Consider the following 22,037-nt stretch of genomic DNA (forward strand, 5'->3'; position numbering starts at 1 on the left):
CAAGGTTACGTTCAAGGGAGCCCAGACAAAGTGTTTCAAGGAAGAAGGGACCGGCTGGCATTAAGGCTGCAGGGAAAACAGGTAGGACGCAGATGACCAGTGATTTTGCTGTGAGTCGCTTTAGTTGCCAGAGTGGCATCTGAATGAGACTGGAGTAAATTAAGGTGGATAAAAAATGGAGACAGTGAGTGCAGAACGTAGGTCACACTAAAAAATTTTGGTTGTCAAGGGGAGGAAATAGAAGTGGAGGCTTTAGCATGTTTAAAAGTTGATGAGTTAGATCCAGAAAAATGGGAGGAGAAAGACAAAGACAAAAACTGCTGAAGAGAATTCCTGAGGAGACGGAAATGTGGTGTGTAGTTGATGAGTGGAGGCTCTCCAATTAAAATGTCTAGATCCAAATCCAAACTCCACTACTTACTAGGTGCTTACCTCAGAAAAGTTACTTACTCTCTCAAAGCATCAATTTCCTTGCCTGTAAAGTGGGCATAAACTACTATCTACTTCATAGATACAAGACTTTAACAAGATAATGCCTGGGAAGAGCTGGCACACAGGAAGCGCTTAGAAAACATCAGCTCTTATTACTAGGGGATCCAGACCACCAGGTAGAAGGTCTGCCCTTCATTAAGAAGAAACACATTTTTTTTGTGACAGAAAAGGAGCTAATGATAGGAACAGATGTCACGTAAGCTTGGGGTGGGAGGGAGAGGACAGAAAGCTTTTTACTGATGCTTTTGATGTTCTTGATCAAGAATAAGGCAGGGCCAACTGTTGGAATGAGGGGCTGCTTGAGGAGAACGTGTCCTTCCTGAGACATACTGTCTAGTGAAATACCAGGGGGGCCTTAGCAGTGAAAGCTCCGTGTCTGCTTAGAAGCCCCCAGTCACATGGCTCTAAGATTTCTCCATCTGTGTTCAGCAACCCAGATACGAGAGTGAAGAAAGCAGAGTGGTGAAATGTCTCACGACCAGGTTTTGATGAGCAAGTGTGATGAACGATACTGTAGGCATTAACAGCAGTGACTGAAGTGACAGGGCAAGGGTTTCAGGCTGGACAGGGAAGAAAATAAAGACCAAAAAAAAAAAAAAAAAAGATGATATTTTTAGAAAAAGTAAAAGAACCCAGGGAGTGCATGTGTTGATGAAGTCAAAATGCAGGACTAGATATTAGAGATATTAGGGATGTGACTGTGAACAAGACAGCTGTAATCTAGCTCTCACAAATCCTGCAGGCTAGCATAAAGTAGAAAATTAAACAATTAATTGGAATTAAAAATTAAAATCTTAAGGGGGAGTATAATGCAGGAGTACCTACTCGTTGGCAGAACGGGTCGGGGAAGGCTTTCTATGGACAGTAACTACTGAGCAGAGGGGCAAACAGAAGTTAGCACGAGCAGAGGAAGGAAAGCGCATTCCGTATCAAGAGCGTGAGCGAAGTCCAATGAACACAGAGCATGAAGAGGCAAGCAAGAACTGAGAGGCGGACAGCCTGTATGCGTTGCCTACAAAGATACTAGACTTAACGTGGGACCAAAGCATTAGGATCACGACTGAAAATCACTGAAAAGGAACAGTAGACAAAGAAATTGGCCATCACAGTGGTGATAGTGAGAATTAAGATGTTGAAATAGATCTTAAAATGCTGGCATGCAGTGCACTTAAATGTGAGATTTAGCTAAAGAGAAACACACTGTACCTTTGAACGAAACGTTGGATGAACAAAATAAACAGCCTTCAAATTCCTCTTGTATCTAATGCGAAATAAAAACATGGGTCAGTATGTCATGTTATAGACAATTAACTCTTTGCTAGAATACAGAGATATATTCACAAAGGGGAAAAAATTTTAAATGGGTGTAGTTTTACATATTGAATTTTAAGTGAAATGTCAAAAAATAATTCAGGGGACATTTCATTATTTAAAGTATCCATTTTATAGAAGATATTGTTTCTCTTGGCTGTGACAGAGCCAACTACAGGTAACACAAAGTAAATTCATATCTAACAAAAAGTTATCATGTGCCTTTTTTTATACTGTACTAGAATATCTGAGATCATATCATGAATTATAAAACTCATGGGTCACTGGTCAAATGAAATAATATTTATAAATGTATTTTGAGAAGAGTAACACACCTTATTAACAGAAGGTAGTATTTTTGTTATCTTATATACAAAGATTGGTAACGACCCCAACCCTTTCGCAAGATGTTTAAAAGCAGCAAAAATTTTACATATGAATTTACTTAAATGCAAAATACACTGGAGTTAAGGAGGGCCTCCTGATATTAAAATATCTGATCTATGTGTGATAAAAATCTTTGTTACATGAAATATCTTTTCACAGAATACACAGCAATGTTTACTACTCATTAATAATAAGAAAGAAGCTATCTCCCCTCTTCATAATTTGCAAAAATAACTAACTTGACATCAACAACATCGTAGAGTTTCTTCAGGAAGTCAGAGTCCAGGTGATTGTATTCACTGGTCAGTGTGTGAAAATATACTAATACATATTCCTTCACAGCAATGTGATCCATTACATGGATGAAATATAAGAGAGCCTAGAAGGAAAAAAGAAGTAAACGTAAGATCATCTTGCATAAGTAGTCAATTTCGCAGAAGCCAAGAGAGAGACAAAACTCAGAAGATGAACCTAATTGATGCCCCAGGCACTACAGATGGACATCTCAGACTAATGAGTATCAATTCTCTTTGAAAAAGAGCTTCAGGAAAGTGAACCTAGCCAGTGTTTACCAGTTCTCAGAAATGCTACAGTAGGATCCCTTTCTGCCTTGTTCTAAGGGCTGGAGGAGAACAATCAGTCTCTATGTGCTCAAATAACTCTTCATATACTCAAAAGAGTTCTTCAGTCAATTACCAGGTTTTCCCTCTCTAGGATAATGAATTGTAGAAGTACAATTTCTAGACTTCTGATCATTCTTGAAGTTTCTGCCTGCAACTCAATGAAAATCTTTGCAGTCTCTAGTGGGATGCAGACTTATGGCTCTCACGTAACCAAGAATTACTACAGAAGGACATTCTGAGTGATGCCTCCCTCCCATGGCTCACTTGGAGGACTAATTTTCTTGGCATCTTTAATGTTGAGCTGAAATGAGGAAAAGGACAACAGGTTTAGTCAGTAGATGGCAATGAGCCGGGCAGCATTTCTAGAGCTCTGAAAGATTCAAATTTAATGTGACCCAGATCACATTAGAGAAACACTTCATTATAAGAAGGATGAAATTTAAGAGAAACATTAAACACGGAGCAGAGCTCCAATATGGGCAGGGCCAGGGTAACCCAGTGGTGTAGCTATAAACAATGACATAGAGGAAGCTAAGAATTAACCACTGAAAGATTATCAAACAGGCGATTTCCCAATTCTCCTCAGGACAGTCTTTGGCATTATCATGAGTAGACTAAAATGGATTAGCATCCAACTGCTACCAGAGCGGACGAAGGAGGAGGGCACTAACAACACACAGGATCCTTCCACTTTGCTGGTTTGGACCTCACAATGTATCTCATTATGTTACATGAAACGATACATCATGGATATCCAGAACACCAAGCAAGTGCACGCCAAAATCAAATGCAGAGATTTATGTTTTTATTGGTTACCAATCACATTATTAATGATCAGAATGAATGTTATGTTGGTTGTTAATGACAGAAAACAAATGGCTACAAGTAGAAACTTAGTAATGATATAATTTGCATTAGTCGAGCTCTTCCTGTGCATTTGTGTGTGTGTATTTTTATTATTATTTCTGCTTTACCAGACTGCTTTTGGCCCTCTTTCTATCCACTCTCCACCCCCTGCAGGGCAATTAAGATACCCATTTTCAGCTTTAAATTCCCCATCTTTAACTTAAATGTTTTTCATTATAAGGAAGTATAGCCACATGACCGAAAAATGTAGAAAACAAATTCTCCCCAAAACCATGACATCCATTTTGAAATATTTACATTTTGAGTTTTTACCTTTATGCTTAAAACAAAACAAGTTAAAATCAGGGTATAGGCAATTAATGCACCACTTTTCTATTGATATTACATTATAAATATTTCTCTATAGTACTGTATTTATTTGCCTTTGTAACCATAACCTTTAAGGGTCACAAAATACTCCATCTGTGGATATGCCATAATTAATTGTTAGAACTTTAAGTCATAGTTTTGTGGTACAAACCAGCCCATGGAGCATGCCAGGTCCATTGCTTCCATAATTTTTTTTTTTTTTTTTTTTTTTTTACCTAAACACCAGTGACCAGGAGCCTAAGGGCTTAGCCAGAAAGCAATGATCTGCTTTTGTACAAATGTGTTTTATCTCAAAATTGTGTGCAATTTTTATATTTTTAGGTCCAAAATTTGTTACTATGGTTAAGAACGATTTGTTAAAGTGATTTTCCTCTTTTGCAGTCACTTTCTAATACACTGATGTTCTTGGATGACCTATGTATTTATCTTTTGGATTCAATGGTCTCTTGCCCAAGTATTCCAATTTGGGCAGTTTCAGGCTCTACAGCTACTTCCATACTCAGATTATTTCCTTAGTACAAATTCTGAGGAACAAAATTCCTGGGTCGATGGATATGACCACCTTTATCATTTTAATTCATCTTTGATGACAATGATTATTATTTAAAAGTTCAGGACAGTTTTGAAAGTGAAAAAAGATATCTCATTCTGATTCGCTTTTTTTTTTTGGATTACTAATCATTTTTATTTTTTATTTATTTTATTTTTTTAAGTTTATTTATTTTTGAGAGAGAGAGAGAGAGAGAGGAAGCATGCAGGGAAGGGGCGGGGGGCGGGGGGGGGAACAGAGGCTCTGAAGTGGGTTCCACGCTAACATCACAGAGCCCCATCCGGGGCTCAAACTCACAAACCATGAGATCATAACCAGAGTCAAAGGGGGATGCTCAACCAACTGAGCCACCCAGGCGCCCTGGATTACTAATTATTTCTTTATAAATTTTTTAAAAATGTTTATTCATTTCTAAAAGACAGAGAGAGACAGGGCACAGGCAGGGGTGGGGCAGAGAGAGAGGGGGACACAGAACCTGAAGCAGGCTCCAGGCTCTGAGCTGTCAGCACAGAGCCCGACACGGGGCTCGAACTCACGAACTGCGAGATCATGACCTGAGCCGGAGTCGGATGCTCAACCAACTGAGCCACCCAGGCACCCCAGTAATCATTTTTAAAAGCATAATCATTTTCTTATTTTTATTTGCCAGTAATAATACCATTTTTTTCTCTTACGAATCTGTCCTTTGCATCCAAATGAAGGGATTATGGAATTATGACATCTTGGGGTAACTACATCTCTGACTTCTTCTCTTCAGATAGATACTCAAGAGTTAATTTTTCTTTTTTTCAAGACAAGCAGTATCTGATTGTTAGTACAATTATAACCTAGAGTGATTCCAACCCAAAACTATCCGGCTACATCACATCCGAAACGGAGCGGCTGCGTTTTTGGAGATCACATGATGGCATTCTCATATTTTCGAGAATTTGCTCTCCTACAGAGCAAAACCGAACCCCTAACGTAGTGAAATGAATGGTGCATGCCAGCCTACAGACCCAGGGCTGCTCCTCTGCCCAGATACACACATTTCCACCCCCTCTCGTATTCTCAGTCCTGATTCCAAATTCACATCCTACTAATTGTAAAAATCAACATCATGTGTAAAATAGAGCCTTGCTGTGGCTTACCTTGTCCATATCTATTAATGTGACAGGAATGTTTCTTCCAACTACCACCATCACTGTGCGCCCACAGTTATCAACACCTGCGAACGGGAAATGTGATCAGCGCCTAGAGACTTTATTCCAAGGCTGGACTCGGACACTGTAAAAACATTCTACACAAATATAAAAGACTGAAAACCAGGAACTTAAGGTTTTTCAAATTTCATCCTCAGATTTCTTTCACTTTGTGGAAAACAATACATATATATATTTTAGCTTTATGAGGTTCTGATGACTGCACTTATTTTTAAGATAAAGGCTTCCTGCAGGTTTTAAATCAGGGATAGCCAAGGGTAAGGCTGCAGGGCCAAGGCCTTTTTATAAATAGGTTTTGTTCAAGTTTTAATAACATCAGTGATCCAGGAAAAACTAATGGGAACTCAATTCTGAAAATTAACAATTACTGCCTGAAAAAGGAATTTAATGGAGAAAGAGTGGAAACTTGAGAACTTTCCCCATCTCCGTTATACATTTAGACAAGGTTTGAATTTTGTATAGCAAGTGAATGGTATTTTTAAGAGCAGAAAAGATGTTAAAAGGTAAGAAAAGAGACATTAAGAAGAAGTGGACCAACGTAGAACTACAAGATGAAAATTTTATAGGTTGAGATGTTATTTTTAAGATCTTGATGATGAGCCAAACTATCCTCATTAGTATAAAAAATTTTTTTTCATAGGCAAAATGGGCAAAATCAGAGAAAAATGAAGTTTCTAGTAGCGTGCTAGGTGGGGTCCTTAAAAAGGAAAAGAAAAGCTACTTACGCTCACCTGTTTGGTATAAGGCTTTTAGAGAAGCAATATCAGATAGATCCTCAGATCTTGCTTGACACAACCAGCGATTATAACTAGAGAAATAAAGGATATAATTATTATAATAATCCCCTGTAAATTAAATTTACAAATGGAATCTGTTTCTTTCCCTAAAGAATGAGGTTTTATTATAATGTGCAAGAAGTTAAGGAGGGCATATTATGCAGAATCTCAACCAATGTTGAGAAAATGTTAAACCAATGTTTATTATATAATAAACAAAGATGAGTCACTGAGAAAATGTGTTCATACTACATGATTTAAAATAATCCTTTATGATCAAGTGAAGACTATTCATATAAATGACAAAGACAGCAAGTACTCAAATGAACACTGTTTTCAAATACTATTATTTTCCCTTACTAAACAACATGGCAGAGAAGGCCTAAAGCAATAGCAGTTATCCAAAACAGATGTACACTCACCCAACGATTTACCGAGTGCTTACAAAACGCTAGGTATTGAGAATGCTACAGTGAATAAACACTGTCAGTGCCCTCGAGTTTACTTTTCAGAAGAAAAACAGGTAAGTGTTTTACATGTTACATGGGACCACAAAGGAACTAGGTAATTTTATGTGGGAAGTCCAGGTTTATTTTAATGATTGGTTAATCAAACCAGTTGTGCTGAGAACCCACAGAGCAGATCCCAGGGATCTTGGCTTAGCTTGGCTTTAGCTAAAAGGACATGAAAGCTGGAAGAGACATTAAAGATCTCAAAGCGGGGAAATGACTTGCAAGGTCGAGCTAGTCTTAGTCACTAGTCAATTACTGCTAGAGTTGAATTTGAAGTTTACTCATATCTCCACAGTTCTGGAAAGGTCAGTACTTTTTCTACTATTTCATACTGTTTTGTTGTAATTCAAAGTGCCACTTATTTGCAAAAACAGCTTTCACAGCACTGAAATCATGAGAAGCAACTCTGAAGAATCTAGGTTACATAGGGCAACATCCCACAACATGAGGAAAACTAAACCAGGAGAGGGAGACTTGGGTTCTAATCCTATCGCTTTCTGTGCAACCTTAGTAAATAAAGCTGCTTCACCTCTATGGACCTGTTTCCTCATCCGTAAAGTGGTGTTTACAGAGGACACCTTTCAGCTATAATGTACACTCACACAACTAAGGGCATTTAATAGGAAACCTATTACATATGGATTGTAATCAACAAGTGATATGTCTGCTAGTATCACAGAAACTGAACTGCCTGTGAAAAACATACTTGGTATCACAAGATTCTACAGTTTAAATCTGGAAACTTACCCACCTACGCAAATTGAAAAGTGAAAGACAAAATAGCTTTCAACTCTGGCTTAAGACATAACTTGCAACTCAAGAAAAGAACTATGTTTATGGTCGTTCTCCCTTATCCCTATGTACTGTTCCAAAATTTTAGAGTCATTTCCTTGGTTATTCACATGAAATCCGCAAAGGTACTGTTTTCTAACTGTCTTACGGTTAAGTCAATCTCACCGCAAGACTGAACAGAACAGATCTTAAGTGTCTCATGAGTTCCACAGGTCCGACCTGGCATAAAACATGTAACAGGAATTCAGTAAACGTCTGTTAATTTCTATACTCCATTCATGTATTCATTAGCTCACTTTTCAAAGGTGCAGGGCATACATGCAAATGTCTGCATCATAGTAGGGACTCTAAGCTTTGTTGAATGAAATAATAAACCTAAGTATTATTCAAGATATTGGGGGGGGGCACTGGAGAATGATAATAAAAGGCACTTGGTTTCAAAGATTTTAAAGCTGAATATATGAGATAGACACATATTACAAAGAATAAACTTTGTAACAGGATGGAACGAAACACGCAGTCCAACAGACGTCTAAAATTCTATCAATCAAGTGTGCTCAGAGGAGGACTGGCGGGGGTGCGGATAGTGGGAGTGGAGTGGAGGCAAGATCCAGACATGCAGAATTAACTGTTCTCTTCTTTGAACCACAAAGATTAGTACAAGGCTTCACCCACTTACTGCCAGTGTTTGCTTCTACTCAGACCACATGACAGAGAATATGGCTTATTTGTCTCTATATTTCCAGCCAATCCCTAGGGTAGCTCCTGATACTGAGTAACGATGTGTTCAATGAACTCTGAAAAAAATCTTTTTCGAATTGGAATTCAGGTGCACAAAACAAAATTAATTAGCCTTGGTTCAAATCACTCTCATCACGGGTACACACATGGTTCTCTTTAAAAAACTGCTTATCTAATTACTTATGTTTAATGAAGTAATAAGTGCTCTGAAACCTCCTGACCAAAACAAAAGCAGGCACTCTCACAATAATCTACATCTAATCACATGGTCACTCCCCTCCAATTCTGGCCCCTGCCTCCTCTCCTCCCGCCCCCCCCCCCCCCCATAACCAGTGTCTGGAATCACAGGTTCATCATTTTCTTACTTTCCTTTTTATATCTTTTTTTGTTCATTTGTATGTATTCCTAAAAAGTTTTTTGGAAAAAGCTTACCACTCTGTATGTAATCTCTTGGGTCTTCTTTGACCTACTGGACTGCTAAGATTCATCTGTATCATTGGGTGGCATTGTTCTTCATTCACCTTGATTACCATGTAAACTGTAGTTGTACTACATGCACACGATGCTTTTTTTCCATCTACTCTCCTACTGGTGGGCGCCCGTACTGTTTCCAGGTTTGTGCTCCTGTGCACAGTGCTACGATCAACTTATTTTACATGTTTCCTGGTTTATGTGTGCATGCTTTCTCTTGGGTAGCTACATAAGGGTTGAAGTGCTAGGTTACAGGTATATTCAGTTTTGGGAGGTAAGGCCAGACCCCTTTTCCAAAGGGTTGTACCTACTTGTGCTTCTACAAGCAATGGATACGACTTCCTGGGAACCCATGTCCTCAGCACGTGGTATTGGCAGATGTGTTAACTTTTGCCAGTGAGGTTTGAAAGGGTATCTCATTTCTCTGGTCACTAATGATGCTGAGAACCTGTTCATATGTATTGGACATGCCTTCTGTGAGATGCCTGTTCATATTGTTTTTCTAGAGGGCTATTTGTTCTTTTCTCACTCACCTGTAGGAATTTTTTGTATATTCTTGATCCTAGTCATTTGCCAGTTATGTTTACCGTGAACACTCCCATTCTGTAACTTGTTTTTCACTTTAAGATTCACTGCTCCATCTGCCAGAACTCTTAATTTTAATAGAGTCAAAACTATTTTTTCTTTTACAGTCAATTCCTTTTATATCTTGTCTAAGAAACCTGTCCTTTCTCCAAGGTATAAAAGACACTATCCTACAACTTCTTCCATGAGTTTTAATTAAAAAAAAAATTTAAGTCCTCAATCCATCTAAAATTGACTTTAGTCCATGGTGTGAATCCTGATATGGTATAAACTCTAAAATGTTGTTAACCTTGATCTGTGATTAACAGCTTGAGCTCCTAGAATAGATTTTGGCTGGCAAAATCTATACGAGCATATTCATGGGGAGAAGGTTTATAGCTTACATGTGATTCTTTAAAGGCTTTATGATTCAAAAAGGTTTAGTTTCTAAGCCTGAGATGAATTCCAATGCAACAACTCAGGACTGCAATCTTCAGCTGGTTTCTTCTTTATTCTAATCAAGTCTCCTCCCTTCCCACTACGGATCACAGAAGTTTAATTTGATTATCTAGTCAACTTTCTTTTCCTTTAAACAAGAATTTGGAAGAAGGGAGTAAAAGCAAAAGATGTTAGCTTTATCTCCTCAGCTAACATGTTTGTTTCCCTCAACTATTAAAAAAATATTTTTGGAGTGCCTGGGTGGCTCAGTCGGTTGAGCGTTCGACTTCAGCTCAGGTCATGATCTTGCGGCTGGTGAGTTGGAGCCCCGTGTCGGGCTCTGTGCTGACAGCTTGGAGCCTGAAGCCTGCTTCATATTCTAAGTCTCCCTCTCTCTCTTCTCTGGCCCTCCCCTGCTCATGCTGTCTCTGTCTCTCAAAAATAAGCATTAAAAAAATTTCAAAAAAATTTTAAAACTTCCATTATATCTCTTATAAACTGCACCTCATTTTTTGCTATAGTTTCTGCACTTTTTTTCAATAAAGACATACAATTTTTTTACCCCAATCCAACAATCAAAACAAACGCTAAAAGGAAAGTATCAACTTAAAACATTTTCTTGTTTTCTTAGAGCTTATTCCAGGTAAACGGATTTCTATTACCTGCTGGGTAAATTGCAATAATCACAGGTAAACAGTCACACAAAGTATGGCAACACGGCAGCGAAGGGAGCCACTACAGTGCTCTGAAGGCAGAAATACTGAGTGGACAGATTCTCAACAGGCTGCAATCAGCTAAGGCTGGATGCCGTCCTCACAAAGCTAACAGAAGGCAATTTCTTCCAGTTAATCAATTACCATCCACGTGCATAACCACAGGTTGAATGATGAAGAAAAGATACGCTAAATTATTCTTAAAAGACTAATGGCTAACATATTTGTGTGTAACCAATAGCCCAGGAAGAATGTTGGCTTTGGAATCAACATAAGCTTTCCTGACCTGATGGAACTGCCCCACGCTGGACTTGGTTAGGACCCCTGTCACATACTCATTGGACCCTGTAGTTTAAATAAATTATTCATACAATACTTAGTTTAACATTTCTCTCCTCTGCAAGACCCGAAGCTCCATGAAGCTGACACTGTATCTGTCTCGCACGTCACTATTATGTTTTCAGCATGACACCTAGCACATTAGTAAGGGCTCAGAAAATACTTAACAGTGAAGGAGATGAAGTTTTTATTCCGGAAAATGACTTAAGAGTTGTTGGCAACTGGATCTTAGGCCAAGCGAGGAATACTAACGGAAAAAGAAAAAGTTACTGTAATATAATTTTAAGAGTTTTAAAGCTGTATTTTTGAAAAAGAGTATCTAGGTTGCTTCCTAATTTTTGTAAGTAAACCAACTTCTATCTTACGATATACCCAAATCACTGTCACAACTGGATAGAAGACCTAGAAATATTAGTAAAGAATTAGGCAACATGCCTAATTTTTTCAGATGTTAAAAAGAATTACCGCACAGAGGTAATGATGTGGCGAGGTAGTGCTGGGCAAACAATGATCTGACTCTATAAAGACAATCCATGGGACCTTAGTGTTGTTACTGATGGAAGAATTGAAAGCTTTCAAAAAGATATTGCTAACTAAAGACCTACTTCCTCAGAGATTAAAAAAAAAATCACTCGATCAACCCGATCAACCCACATAACGAACAGAAACCAGACCTGTTATGTGTAAATAAAGCCTTATTTAGACAAAATAAGAGAAATAAATAAACTGAGAAAAACCACAGCCTGAAATCTTAAAACATTCAGCACGTAGCAGAGTAAGCACTCAGTTATGTTATGAACTCGTAGACAAGGAGTCATCAAATCTCAAACCTTTTGGTCTCAGGACCCTTTGATGTTCATGTCAGTTATCTCTACCAACATTTACCACGTTAGAAATAAAAACAGAAATGTTAAAAGTGGTTATTTGTAAATCTAAAAACGACAAAAACCTTTACGTGAACATTAAGCGACTTTACACGACAAAAACTGTGTTTTGGGAGAAGGGTTAATACTCCTCGTTTTGGCAAATCTCTTTAGGTTCTGCTGGATTCTCACATCTGCTTCTGCATTTAATCTACTGCAATGTCACACGGTAAGTAGCCTCTGGGAAACTCCACTGAACGGTGGCAGGAGGAGGAGGACAAGGGCAAATAGTCTGAGTAGCATCACAAAACTGGTTTTGGTCTCTTGGGCTCCCTGAAAGGGTCTCTGGTTCCTTGCCCACCCTTCTGAGCCTCTGTTATTACTCCGAAGTATCCTGCAGCATAGCTATGAGACTCAACCTCATTTGTAATCATCACAGACGCTGGGCACTTAAATGGAAATCTGACAACGTTTTGATTCAGACGTAGCTTATCACTCAAGAGCACAGTGTGAGAGGCACCTCGCCCGTTTCTCAGTGCAGGCTTTGGGAGCCACAGGCTGTGTTTTGACTACACAGTCACAGCCTGACCGCTGCTCAGAACACACCGCGACACCTGAAGACCATGTGGCTCACTCATGAATTTTAAAACAGAGGGACTACCTTAATTATCTCGGGCTACTTCAATATCTAGAATGTTATCTTGTACAGTGTAAATATTCAACATTTTCTGAACTGAATGGAAACTATCAACTGTGCAACAAATGTGAATCTCAAGATCAAGGCCCTCTACCAACAAGGACAGTGCTTTCCATGCTGTATTCATATTCCTTCTGAGAAGCTATCCCTTTGCCGAGGACTCCTTTCCAGAAAGGAGTGAAGAGCTTTTAATGCTGACTTGAACTAGTCACTGAACTAATCATTAAGTGAAACAAATCTCATTAAAGAGAGAAAGAGACACACACAGACAAGTATCCAGTCCAAACACAAACTTCAAAATTTCCGGATTATCCATACTACTCATGGAGAAATGAAAAAGGTATGAGGGGTGCACGTGTGTGTAGAAGAGAAAGACAGAGAACAGGTTGACTGATTTGAGAAAAGTGGCTGCAATGCAGTTCTTTGAATATGAATACAAAAAATCTCTAGTCCTTTGCCAACGTGTCTGAAGTTGGTTTGTGTAAGTGGGCTGAAGAAGGTGGCGGAGAAGGGAGATGTGCCGTACTCGCCACTCGGAAGGCTCTTTCTCAGTGAGTTGTGACTCTGGGCGAGCCAGTCTTGGGGATCATTTACCCTCTAGAAAGGGGTCAGACTACATCAGTGATTTAGGACGCAGAAGAATCACTTATGAAACTTTAGAAACTTTCCACAGAGGTTCTGATGCAGGAAGTTTGGTGTGGGGCATACACATTTTTAGCAAGCAGCCCGGGTGATGATAATGCTTACAGACCATGTGTTCCACTTTGGAAAACTGTATCAGACGATTACCAACATTCCTTTTGACTACGGGTATTCATTCACGAGAAACCACAAACCAGTGGTTCTTGAAGTGCGGTCCACAGTCTTGACGCTTTTCAGGGGGTTTCCAAAGTCAAAACCGTTCTCATCATCATACTGAAACATCATTTGCCTCTTTCACTGTGTTCACATTTGCACCCATGGCGGAAAAACAACTGTTAAGTCAAACTACTGGTGCCTTATGATGAACCATGGTGGAGGCCCCAGATTGTACTAGCAGTCACTATGCTCTTCCGTTGCCAAAATTCCCAGAGAACCAAAAAAAAAAAAAAAAAAAGAAAAAGAAAAAAGCCAGTTTTACTTAAGAATGTCTTTGATGAGGAAGTAAAAAGTATTATTTTCATTAAATCAACCCTTGGGAACACATCTTTTTAATTTTAATGTAGCACAGAATGGGAAGAACACTTCTACATACCGAAGTATGAGGTTGTCTTGAAGAAAAGCACTGTGTGACTTAGAAGCTGAACTAGTTGCTTTTTTTTCGTGGGACACTGTTTTTCTTCAAGTCATGACTGGCAGACAAACTGTGGTTATTCAACATGAGTATCTGGCAGATGTTTTCTCAAAAATGAATAAAGTGACCCTGTCGTTTCCAGAAAAACAACCAACGGTATTTCTTGCCAATGATAAAACTTGAGATTTAAAATGCACATATAATTTTGGAAAATTCGTCTCTATCACCAGAAGCTTAGAGCTCCTAATACTTAAAGACTTTTCTGATGAGGTCAGTGGCAATATTAACAAATATAACTTCTTCATATTGGGTACTGAAATCTGTCAATATTTAGAAGATCCGAATAATTCAGTGAATCGATGTTTTCCAACAGAAAATGTTATACATTCATGCTATAAATTCCTATTATAAAACCAATTCAAAGAGGACAGAACAAAACATTTTAATATATCAGAATATAAAAATTCATGGATATGCTTTGAGATTCCCTATTACCACTAAACTGTAAGAAACTACCATTTATCAAGTTATGTTGTAATAGCAGAAAATACCATAAATTATTTGAAAAGGCTATTAACATACGCCTCTCCTTCCCAATTATGTATCTGAGTGGGGCTGGATTTTCTTCATACACTTCACCCAAAACAACTTATTGCAACAGTCTGAATGCTGATATGAGAATCCAGCTGTCTTCTATTAAGCCAAACATTAAAACATTTGCAAAAATGTAAAACAGTGCCATTTCTATTTTTTTTTTTAGTTATTTTTCATAAAAACACAATGGATTATTTTTAAATAAATTAATGATTTCTCATACGATAAATACTGGTAGACACAAACCACGTAAACAAAAGCTCTCTGGGGTCCTTAACAATTTTTAAGAGTGCAAAGGGGACCTAAGACAAAACAGTTTAAACACTGCCTCCGACCAAAAAAAGGTACCCAGATCTAGTAGTGCATGAATCACCATGTGAAAAAGTTCAAAATATATACAGATGCCAAAGTCCCAGTCATGTGAGGGAGAACCCCATCACTGTATTTAAAGAAAAATGTTTGCCAGTTGATTCTTACACATGCAAATTTAGAAACCACTGAAACTATCATTTGCTGGCCACTGCTTGTGGAAAAGCTGTTCATTGGTGCCCCCTAGTGGCAAATTTGCTTTGTTTCTAAAAATAAAATCAGAATAAAATGAAGACCAGAAAATCACCAGATACAAAGTTCTAATTCTGTAAGGGACTGCAGAGGTCATCCAGTCCCCTCCCACTTACAGATGGAGACTGACAACAACCACACATCACTACAAGATACCGTGACAGAGGCTATGCTTTGCTTAAGTACAGGGGTGAAAAAGCATACAGGAGAAGCCATCTATTCCAGACTTCCCTTCCACCTATTCTGGCTTATCTCCAGGGAGATAAATTTCCAGAGGCAATCACTTTTAAGCTGAAACCTGGAGAATGGGCAGGAATTGAAGGATGAGAGTATTTTGGTCAAAAGGGATGGCAAGTACCAAAGCTAAAAGGTAAAATAGACCAGGATTTGCTCAGTACTGAAGAGAACAACAGTGATCGATTTTAAGAGCTTGCTAAGTACCAGGTGCTCACAACAATCCCATGAGATGTTAACCTCTCAGCCAACCCTATAAGGTAATGCTGATATGAACTATAATTTACCATTTTTCTTTCCTGTAAAAGTGCCTGAAAAGCAGCTAGTTTTCCAAAGACTGTTAATCCTTGGAAAATCTTACCCGGAAGCACATAAGCTGCTTTTCTTTATGCTTGAAAAAGGACTTATTCAGAATTGCTTTAGAAGACACCTGAAAGAAATGGAATGGCTTTTAAGGTCCCTGGGATAAATCGGGGAGAAATAAAGTGTTTTTAAATGTAACGAAACTATAGATTACGCTTTAGTTATAAATACAACAAAGTTAAGTAAAATCTTTGTTAACTCTGCCTTTCCCTTCCCCTAGTTGCTACTTTTAGAACTTCACCCAGAGGCACCACAACTATAGTAGAAAGAGTGGGGGCTCAGAAATCTGATGTGCATCTGAACACTGGCTTCGCTACATTTTAACTGTCACCACTGAGAAGTTAACTTTGATTTTCTGCATCTACCAAATAGGGACAACATCTTCCTCACCGGATTGTCATGAAAAATAGACTAGAATACATTATGTGTTGATCACTTGGCAGCTGTAAGGTCCTTTCTTATTCCTCAAGTCCTTCCATGTCTATCAGTCCAAAGGGGTTCGCCTTACTTTCTCTGATGCTGCTTCTGCAGGGCTGCCTCTGATAACTGGCCCTGAAGGATCAGTCTTCTCTGCTTATCAATATCTCCTTCCATTCGAGCAAAAGCATGAGAGCCGATGAAAGAGAGATCTACTCCCAAGCCTTCAGCCTCCTCTTCTTGGTTGTCTGTAACAAAAATACTATCAATAGAGAGCGTAGGACAACACCCAACTATAAATGCTACAGACTGTGAATGCCTAAGAGGGAGGACTGTGAGGTAATCAAAAACACTGGGGTTAACGGTATTTTTTTTCTTGAGAATCAAACTGAAATCAGATTTAGGCATGTAACGAACTGAAATAACGCAAGAAACCCCCTGTCCCTGTGTGACAGAAGTTTTAGGAATACCAAGGTGACCTAGGTGTCACTTCAGGAAGGAAAGAGTAGAACCTAATGATAAGCAAAAAGAAGTAATTATACAGAATGCAGGTTGAAAGATGGACTGTCACACCACATCTGACAAAACAAATAAAAAAGAACAAATGTTTGGGATCATTTATCCAGAACTGCTTAAGGAGGCAGTACGTGGTTAGCGGACACAGAAACTGGAGTCCTTTTGTTGGATAAGCCCCAATGACAGACGGCTGGAGCGGGACTGCAGGACCCACATTCACTAGGATAACGTTTCATTCTAATTTAGCATCCTGGTTTTCTCTACTGGTCATGACTATGTAATCATTCTGACCCGTCAGAGTTCTAGTTTTCACCACAAATTAATAAATTAACTTTCCAATTTACCCATATGATCATTTTGTTTGGCTAGATGTCAGGACTTCGGGAATGGATCATCTCTTAATGTGCTCCTCACTGCCTTCCCAGATTTATTAAAAAAAAAAAAAAAATGTCTTTAAAGAAAGGAAAAAAAAATGCCTTGGACCATGGGGAGCTTCCCAAGGTGATGCCACTACTTGAAGCCCAGCCAGGTGGGCCACCTCAATGGGACTTCCTTACCTCTACTTCACTGCTCTTCAAATTGTGACAGGTCAATAGCTCAGAAAGTGTGCTTTTATGAACAAATACCCACGAATGAATCAAGTAAGCTGATTTTACATCTATTTTAACAGACTGAACATCCTAAATGAAAAGATTTATGAGTACTAAGGCCTACATCTTTGAGGCAACCAAGCACTCTTTGTGAATGGCTGACACAAGGAACCCTTTGCCTAACGAGTTGGCCTAATCTGTTGCCCAGGATTACGATCTCGAATTGGGTTTGCTATTCATTACTCCTTGTCATACAAAATGTATTTACCCATTTAGGAAAAACTATATTCTTTAGTGGTGGTCCTAAGCATGAGAATTCCAAATAAGTCTGGGCGTATCCTAAAGTACATAGGCAGCCCTCCAGCAAAGCTTGGTTCAGACATTTCCTGGTGGTAAACCACTTACAATTCCTCCACTGGAGTTAAGGCTGCGTACTGGTGATAAGAAGGAGATGAGCAGCCTTCTACAGATTTTTACCTTGATGCTCATTTACAAGTGTTCACAGCAGGAATCTCACAGTAATTCCTAGACTGCTGAATTTTCAGATCAAGTTCTAGCACTGAAGCATGTAAGGCATGCCTCCACAGAAGGGAGTTATGGCCTTCACCATGTCCCCGTGAAGACCAGTGCAAGCTGTCAGCACGGATTCAGAAGGGCTCTCACCCTACCGTGTTCTGCTACTGCTCCAATCTACATGAGTATATAACTTAAAGAAACCAAAAGAGTGATAACAGCATTCTTGTTTCAATATTTAATATTAGGTCTGGCTTTTAGAGGACATATTGTTGAAGCTGTTGACAATTTCAGATGATTGTGTACTTCAGGAAGGTGAAAATGTTGTTATACCCAACTCTGGATCTCTACTGCCTAACAAACTTGATGTTGTGTGTGTGTGTGTGTGTGTGTGTGTGTGTGTGTGTGTATAAACATACATTTTTTTTTTAGGTTAAAGACTACACTTGGGGGCGCCTGGGTGGCTCAGTCGGTTAAGCGCCTGAATCTTGGTTTGGGCTCAGGTCGTGACCTCACGGTTCCTGAGACTGAGGTCCACATTGGGCTCCATGCTGACAGCATGGGGCCTGCTCAGGGTTCGTTCGTTCGTTCATTCATTCTCTTTCTCTCTCTCTCTCTCTCTCTCTCTCTCTCTCTCTCCCCCCCTCTCCACCTCTTCCCTGCTTGCATGCACACACGCTCTCTCAAAATAAATAAACTTAAAAAAAAAAAAAGTAAATTTTAACAAGAATAAAACTCTAAAAACATTTAAGGTGGTCTTGATCTTAATGACACTCATAGAGAGCCCCCAAAGGCAGGCTAAACCATCTCCTTCTTGGTGGTGTTCATCAGTCCCTGACAGAAGAGGGAAATTAAGAAAGGCAGAACTCACCCTCCGGGGCACCAGGTTTTTCACTTATTCTAATCTGTCGTTCAGGTACCACAGGCTCCCCTTCTGCATTTCCAATATCTGCAGGTAGGTATGGCAATGATCGACATTCCTCCTTTAATGACCTTGGGAAGTACAGAGGTAGCAGCTTTTGGTAAGTAGCCTGTGTCAGAAAAGCAAGACATTCTGTGAAAAATAATGAAGTAATGAAGCAGCCATCAGGCGTCAGCAATGCATTGTGCTGTTCCAGTCACTGTGAAGACAGCTCCCGCCAAGAATAAAGACCTTTCCCCTTCTAAGCTCGACTAGAACCGTCTGGGACCCTCCATCAGTTCTTATGTAAAAGGTCAGGATATTGTTAGATGGTCAAGTTAAGCCTGACTCCCATCCCGGCAACTTCAGGTCACTGAACCTGGAATGCAGAAGCGCTGCCACTCCTGTCCTGCGGTCATCTGCCCCTCCCTTGGAATATCGTATTTTTCTTTAACGACAATTTCAGCTTTATCACCTCCCATGGGAAGCATTTCCTAACCCTGTGCAAGCTAGAGTTCTGTGTTCCTGTCCATTCCATACTTCCATTAGTGCACTTATCACGATGATCAAAAACTCTGAACTGTCTGTCCCCACCAATAGACAACGGACTGCTTGAGGACAACGACGCCGACTTCTTCACTGGTGTATTCCCATCTAGTGTAATAAACTTGTACGCCAGACACTCAATGAAAGATCACTGACAGAACGAATGAATAGGTAACCAGGTGAAATAAGAGACAGCAAACAAGCAAACGTGTCTCGTTTTAGCAAATTCAAAAGTATTTATATATCATGCATATAGCTATTAATACTTTCAGTGGGTATTTCACAGGAATTAACTCATTCACCACAAAACTCCTGTGATATAACTGCTATTAGTACTCCCATTTTATCAAAGAACAGAGAGGTTAAGTAACTTTCCCAAGGACACGAAGCTGCAAAATAATGTAAGCTGGATGGGAGAGAGCACACTAAAACTAAATAAAACTTAAGAGTTAAAGCGAAGACCTAATTTTCTAAAACGGCTCCAAATTAGACTGAAACATACTAACCCCAACTACATACAACAAAACATAACCCTCCAACTTAATCAGTGCCAGTCACTAGGCTAGGCTGCCACCTGTTTCCAGGTGAGGCAGACATCAAAGCTTTTCCAGCACAGTAGCGGTTTTCCAGTTACGCTGCCCAGGCACCCAGTACTTGGGTTATAAGGTGATGCCTCAAGATATTTTAAGAGCTAATACAGGGAGCAAAGCAGAACAACTCCACCTTGTGGGACTTCACTAAGTGAAAACAGTCTTAGCAATGAAAAACATGAACAAATGCTCCTTTCTGATTTATTTTTAGTTTCTAACATGGATTTTTTTCAACAAATGATACCAAACACATACACTGATACCTAGGATTTGCCTGCTAGCAATTCAGCAAATAGATAATGATGACACAAAGGCAAACACTAGTAAAAGTAAGATTTAAACAAGGCAACATAATTAGCAAGATACCTCTTCAAGTTCAGAGACAGCAAATACTACTTTTTCAATGGTCTCCCCATGAATCTCCAGGAATCTCCTTACAGTGCCTAAGGAAAAGAATAAATTATTCAACAAATAATGACTCGTGTGAAGAAAATTCAAACAAACTCTTCAAAGTTTTATTTTTGTAATACATCACTCCTCATTTCAGTAGGTCTCTGCTCAATGACACCTTATCAGTGACGCCTGCCCAGACCACTATAATTAAAAATCCTTCTCTGGGGCGCCTGGGTGACTCAGTCAGTTGAGCGTCCGACTCTTGATTTCGGCTCAGGTCATGATCCCAGGGTCATGGGATCAAGCCCCATGTTGTGCTCAACACTGGGCGTGGAGTCCGCTTAAGATTTTCTCTCTCTCTGCCCCTCTCCTCCGCTCACACGTGCTCTAAAATAAAAAAATAAAATTCCTTCTCTGATTTACTTTCCTCCAGAGTAAATATTATAGACATCTTGTGGAATCTGTTTATTTTACATGTTCTCTGTCCTCCCTGCCCCATCTGCTAGAATGAAAATACCCCAACAGCAAGAGCTTTATTTTATTTACTGCTTTATTGTCAACGTCTAGAACAGTGCCCGGCCATAGAAGATGCTGACTCCAGACAATTCATCCTTATCCAGTATATTTTTATTCCCTGGGGCCTCTCACTCTCTGCCTAGAATGATCTAGCCTAAGCGTCTCTGTATTCATTCAGTTACAGTATTCAACGACCTCCTCAGCCCTGCATCCCTATCAAAATCTCATTAAACCAAAGGTGATTTTTTTTCTTAATTTCTACATTATTCTGATTCTTCTCTATCAATTTCCTATCAATGAAACCTAAAGGCCTTTTTCTCAGTCCTTACCTCACTAGAGATTTCTCTAGCTTTAGTTTTAAATGCCCATGCTCTACCTTTTTTTTTTTATATATGAAATTTATTGACAAATTGGTTTCCATACAACACCCAGTGCTCATCCCAAAAGGTGCCCTCCTCAATACCCAATGGTCTACCTTTTAAAAATGCTATTCTCCAGGGTTCTGACCTCCATATTTATTTTCTTGATATATATATTCTCTTGCCTCACCAATTTGCTGGCTAGGCACTGATGTAAATACTCAGACTCTCAGATCTTTATATACTGTTTTCTGAATGTAGGAGCTCAATTGCCTACTGCCTACAGGGCTTATCTGCCTAGATCACCCAGAGACCTCAAACTGGGGAGGACTAGACTTGACCTCCATCTTTCCCCCCAAATCTGTTCCTTTACCTGTATTCTTTATTCCATACCATAGCAACATCCAATCACTCATCCAAGCTCTAAACCTGATTTCAACACTTCTTTCACTTCTTCCTTCATTTTCTTTTTAAAAAAATTTTTTTAAATGTTTATTTACTTTTGAGAGAGTGAGAGAGAAACAGAGAGAGAGAGACAGAGAGAGAGGGAGATGAAGAATCTGAAGCAGGCTCCAGGCTGTCAGCACAGAGACTGATGCGACGCTTGAACTCCAGGACAGCGAGATCAGGACCTGAGCCCAAGTCGGATGCTTAACCGACTGAGCCACCCAGCACCCCATTCCTTCACCCTGCATTCAATGGGTTATCATGTCCTTTAAATTCTACTGCTGACAGAAATTTTCAAACATCCACTCCTTCTTTCTTCCAGCTGCTCTTAGGATCTTAATGCTTATGAGCCTTTGGCAGTAAGCTCTTAATTGTGTGCTTATTTTTCTCTTTTCCAGGTCTACATATTCAGCACTGCCCGAGTTATCTTCCTTACCCTGTCACCCTCCTTACTCAATAATCCTGGGGCTCTGCACTGCTTATAGGTTAGGATCCAAGTCCCAGCATGGTTCTAAGC

At 39.4% G+C, this 22,037-nt stretch overlaps 1 protein-coding gene across 5 annotated transcripts in view; it reads right to left on the reverse strand.

The window, feature by feature from the left end:
- Positions 1 to 22,037, reverse strand: part of GDAP2 (ganglioside induced differentiation associated protein 2) — an 80,907-nt gene that overhangs the window by 35,059 nt on the left and 23,811 nt on the right. For all 5 annotated transcript variants that reach the window (XM_006935025.5, XR_006582949.1, XR_006582948.1 and 2 more), the window contains exons 6-12: positions 20,172 to 20,248; positions 18,640 to 18,799; positions 16,241 to 16,397; positions 6,533 to 6,609; positions 5,730 to 5,806; positions 2,430 to 2,569; positions 1,699 to 1,753 (exon numbers count right to left, since the gene is read on the reverse strand). In XM_006935025.5, coding sequence (XP_006935087.2) covers positions 1,699 to 1,753; positions 2,430 to 2,569; positions 5,730 to 5,806; positions 6,533 to 6,609; positions 16,241 to 16,397; positions 18,640 to 18,799; positions 20,172 to 20,248 — 743 coding nt within the window. The remainder of the gene's footprint in view (positions 1 to 1,698; positions 1,754 to 2,429; positions 2,570 to 5,729; positions 5,807 to 6,532; positions 6,610 to 16,240; positions 16,398 to 18,639; positions 18,800 to 20,171; positions 20,249 to 22,037) is intronic.

Source organism: Felis catus, chromosome C1 (assembly GCF_018350175.1).
Source record: "Felis catus isolate Fca126 chromosome C1, F.catus_Fca126_mat1.0, whole genome shotgun sequence".
Taxonomy (NCBI): Eukaryota; Metazoa; Chordata; class Mammalia; order Carnivora; family Felidae; genus Felis; species Felis catus.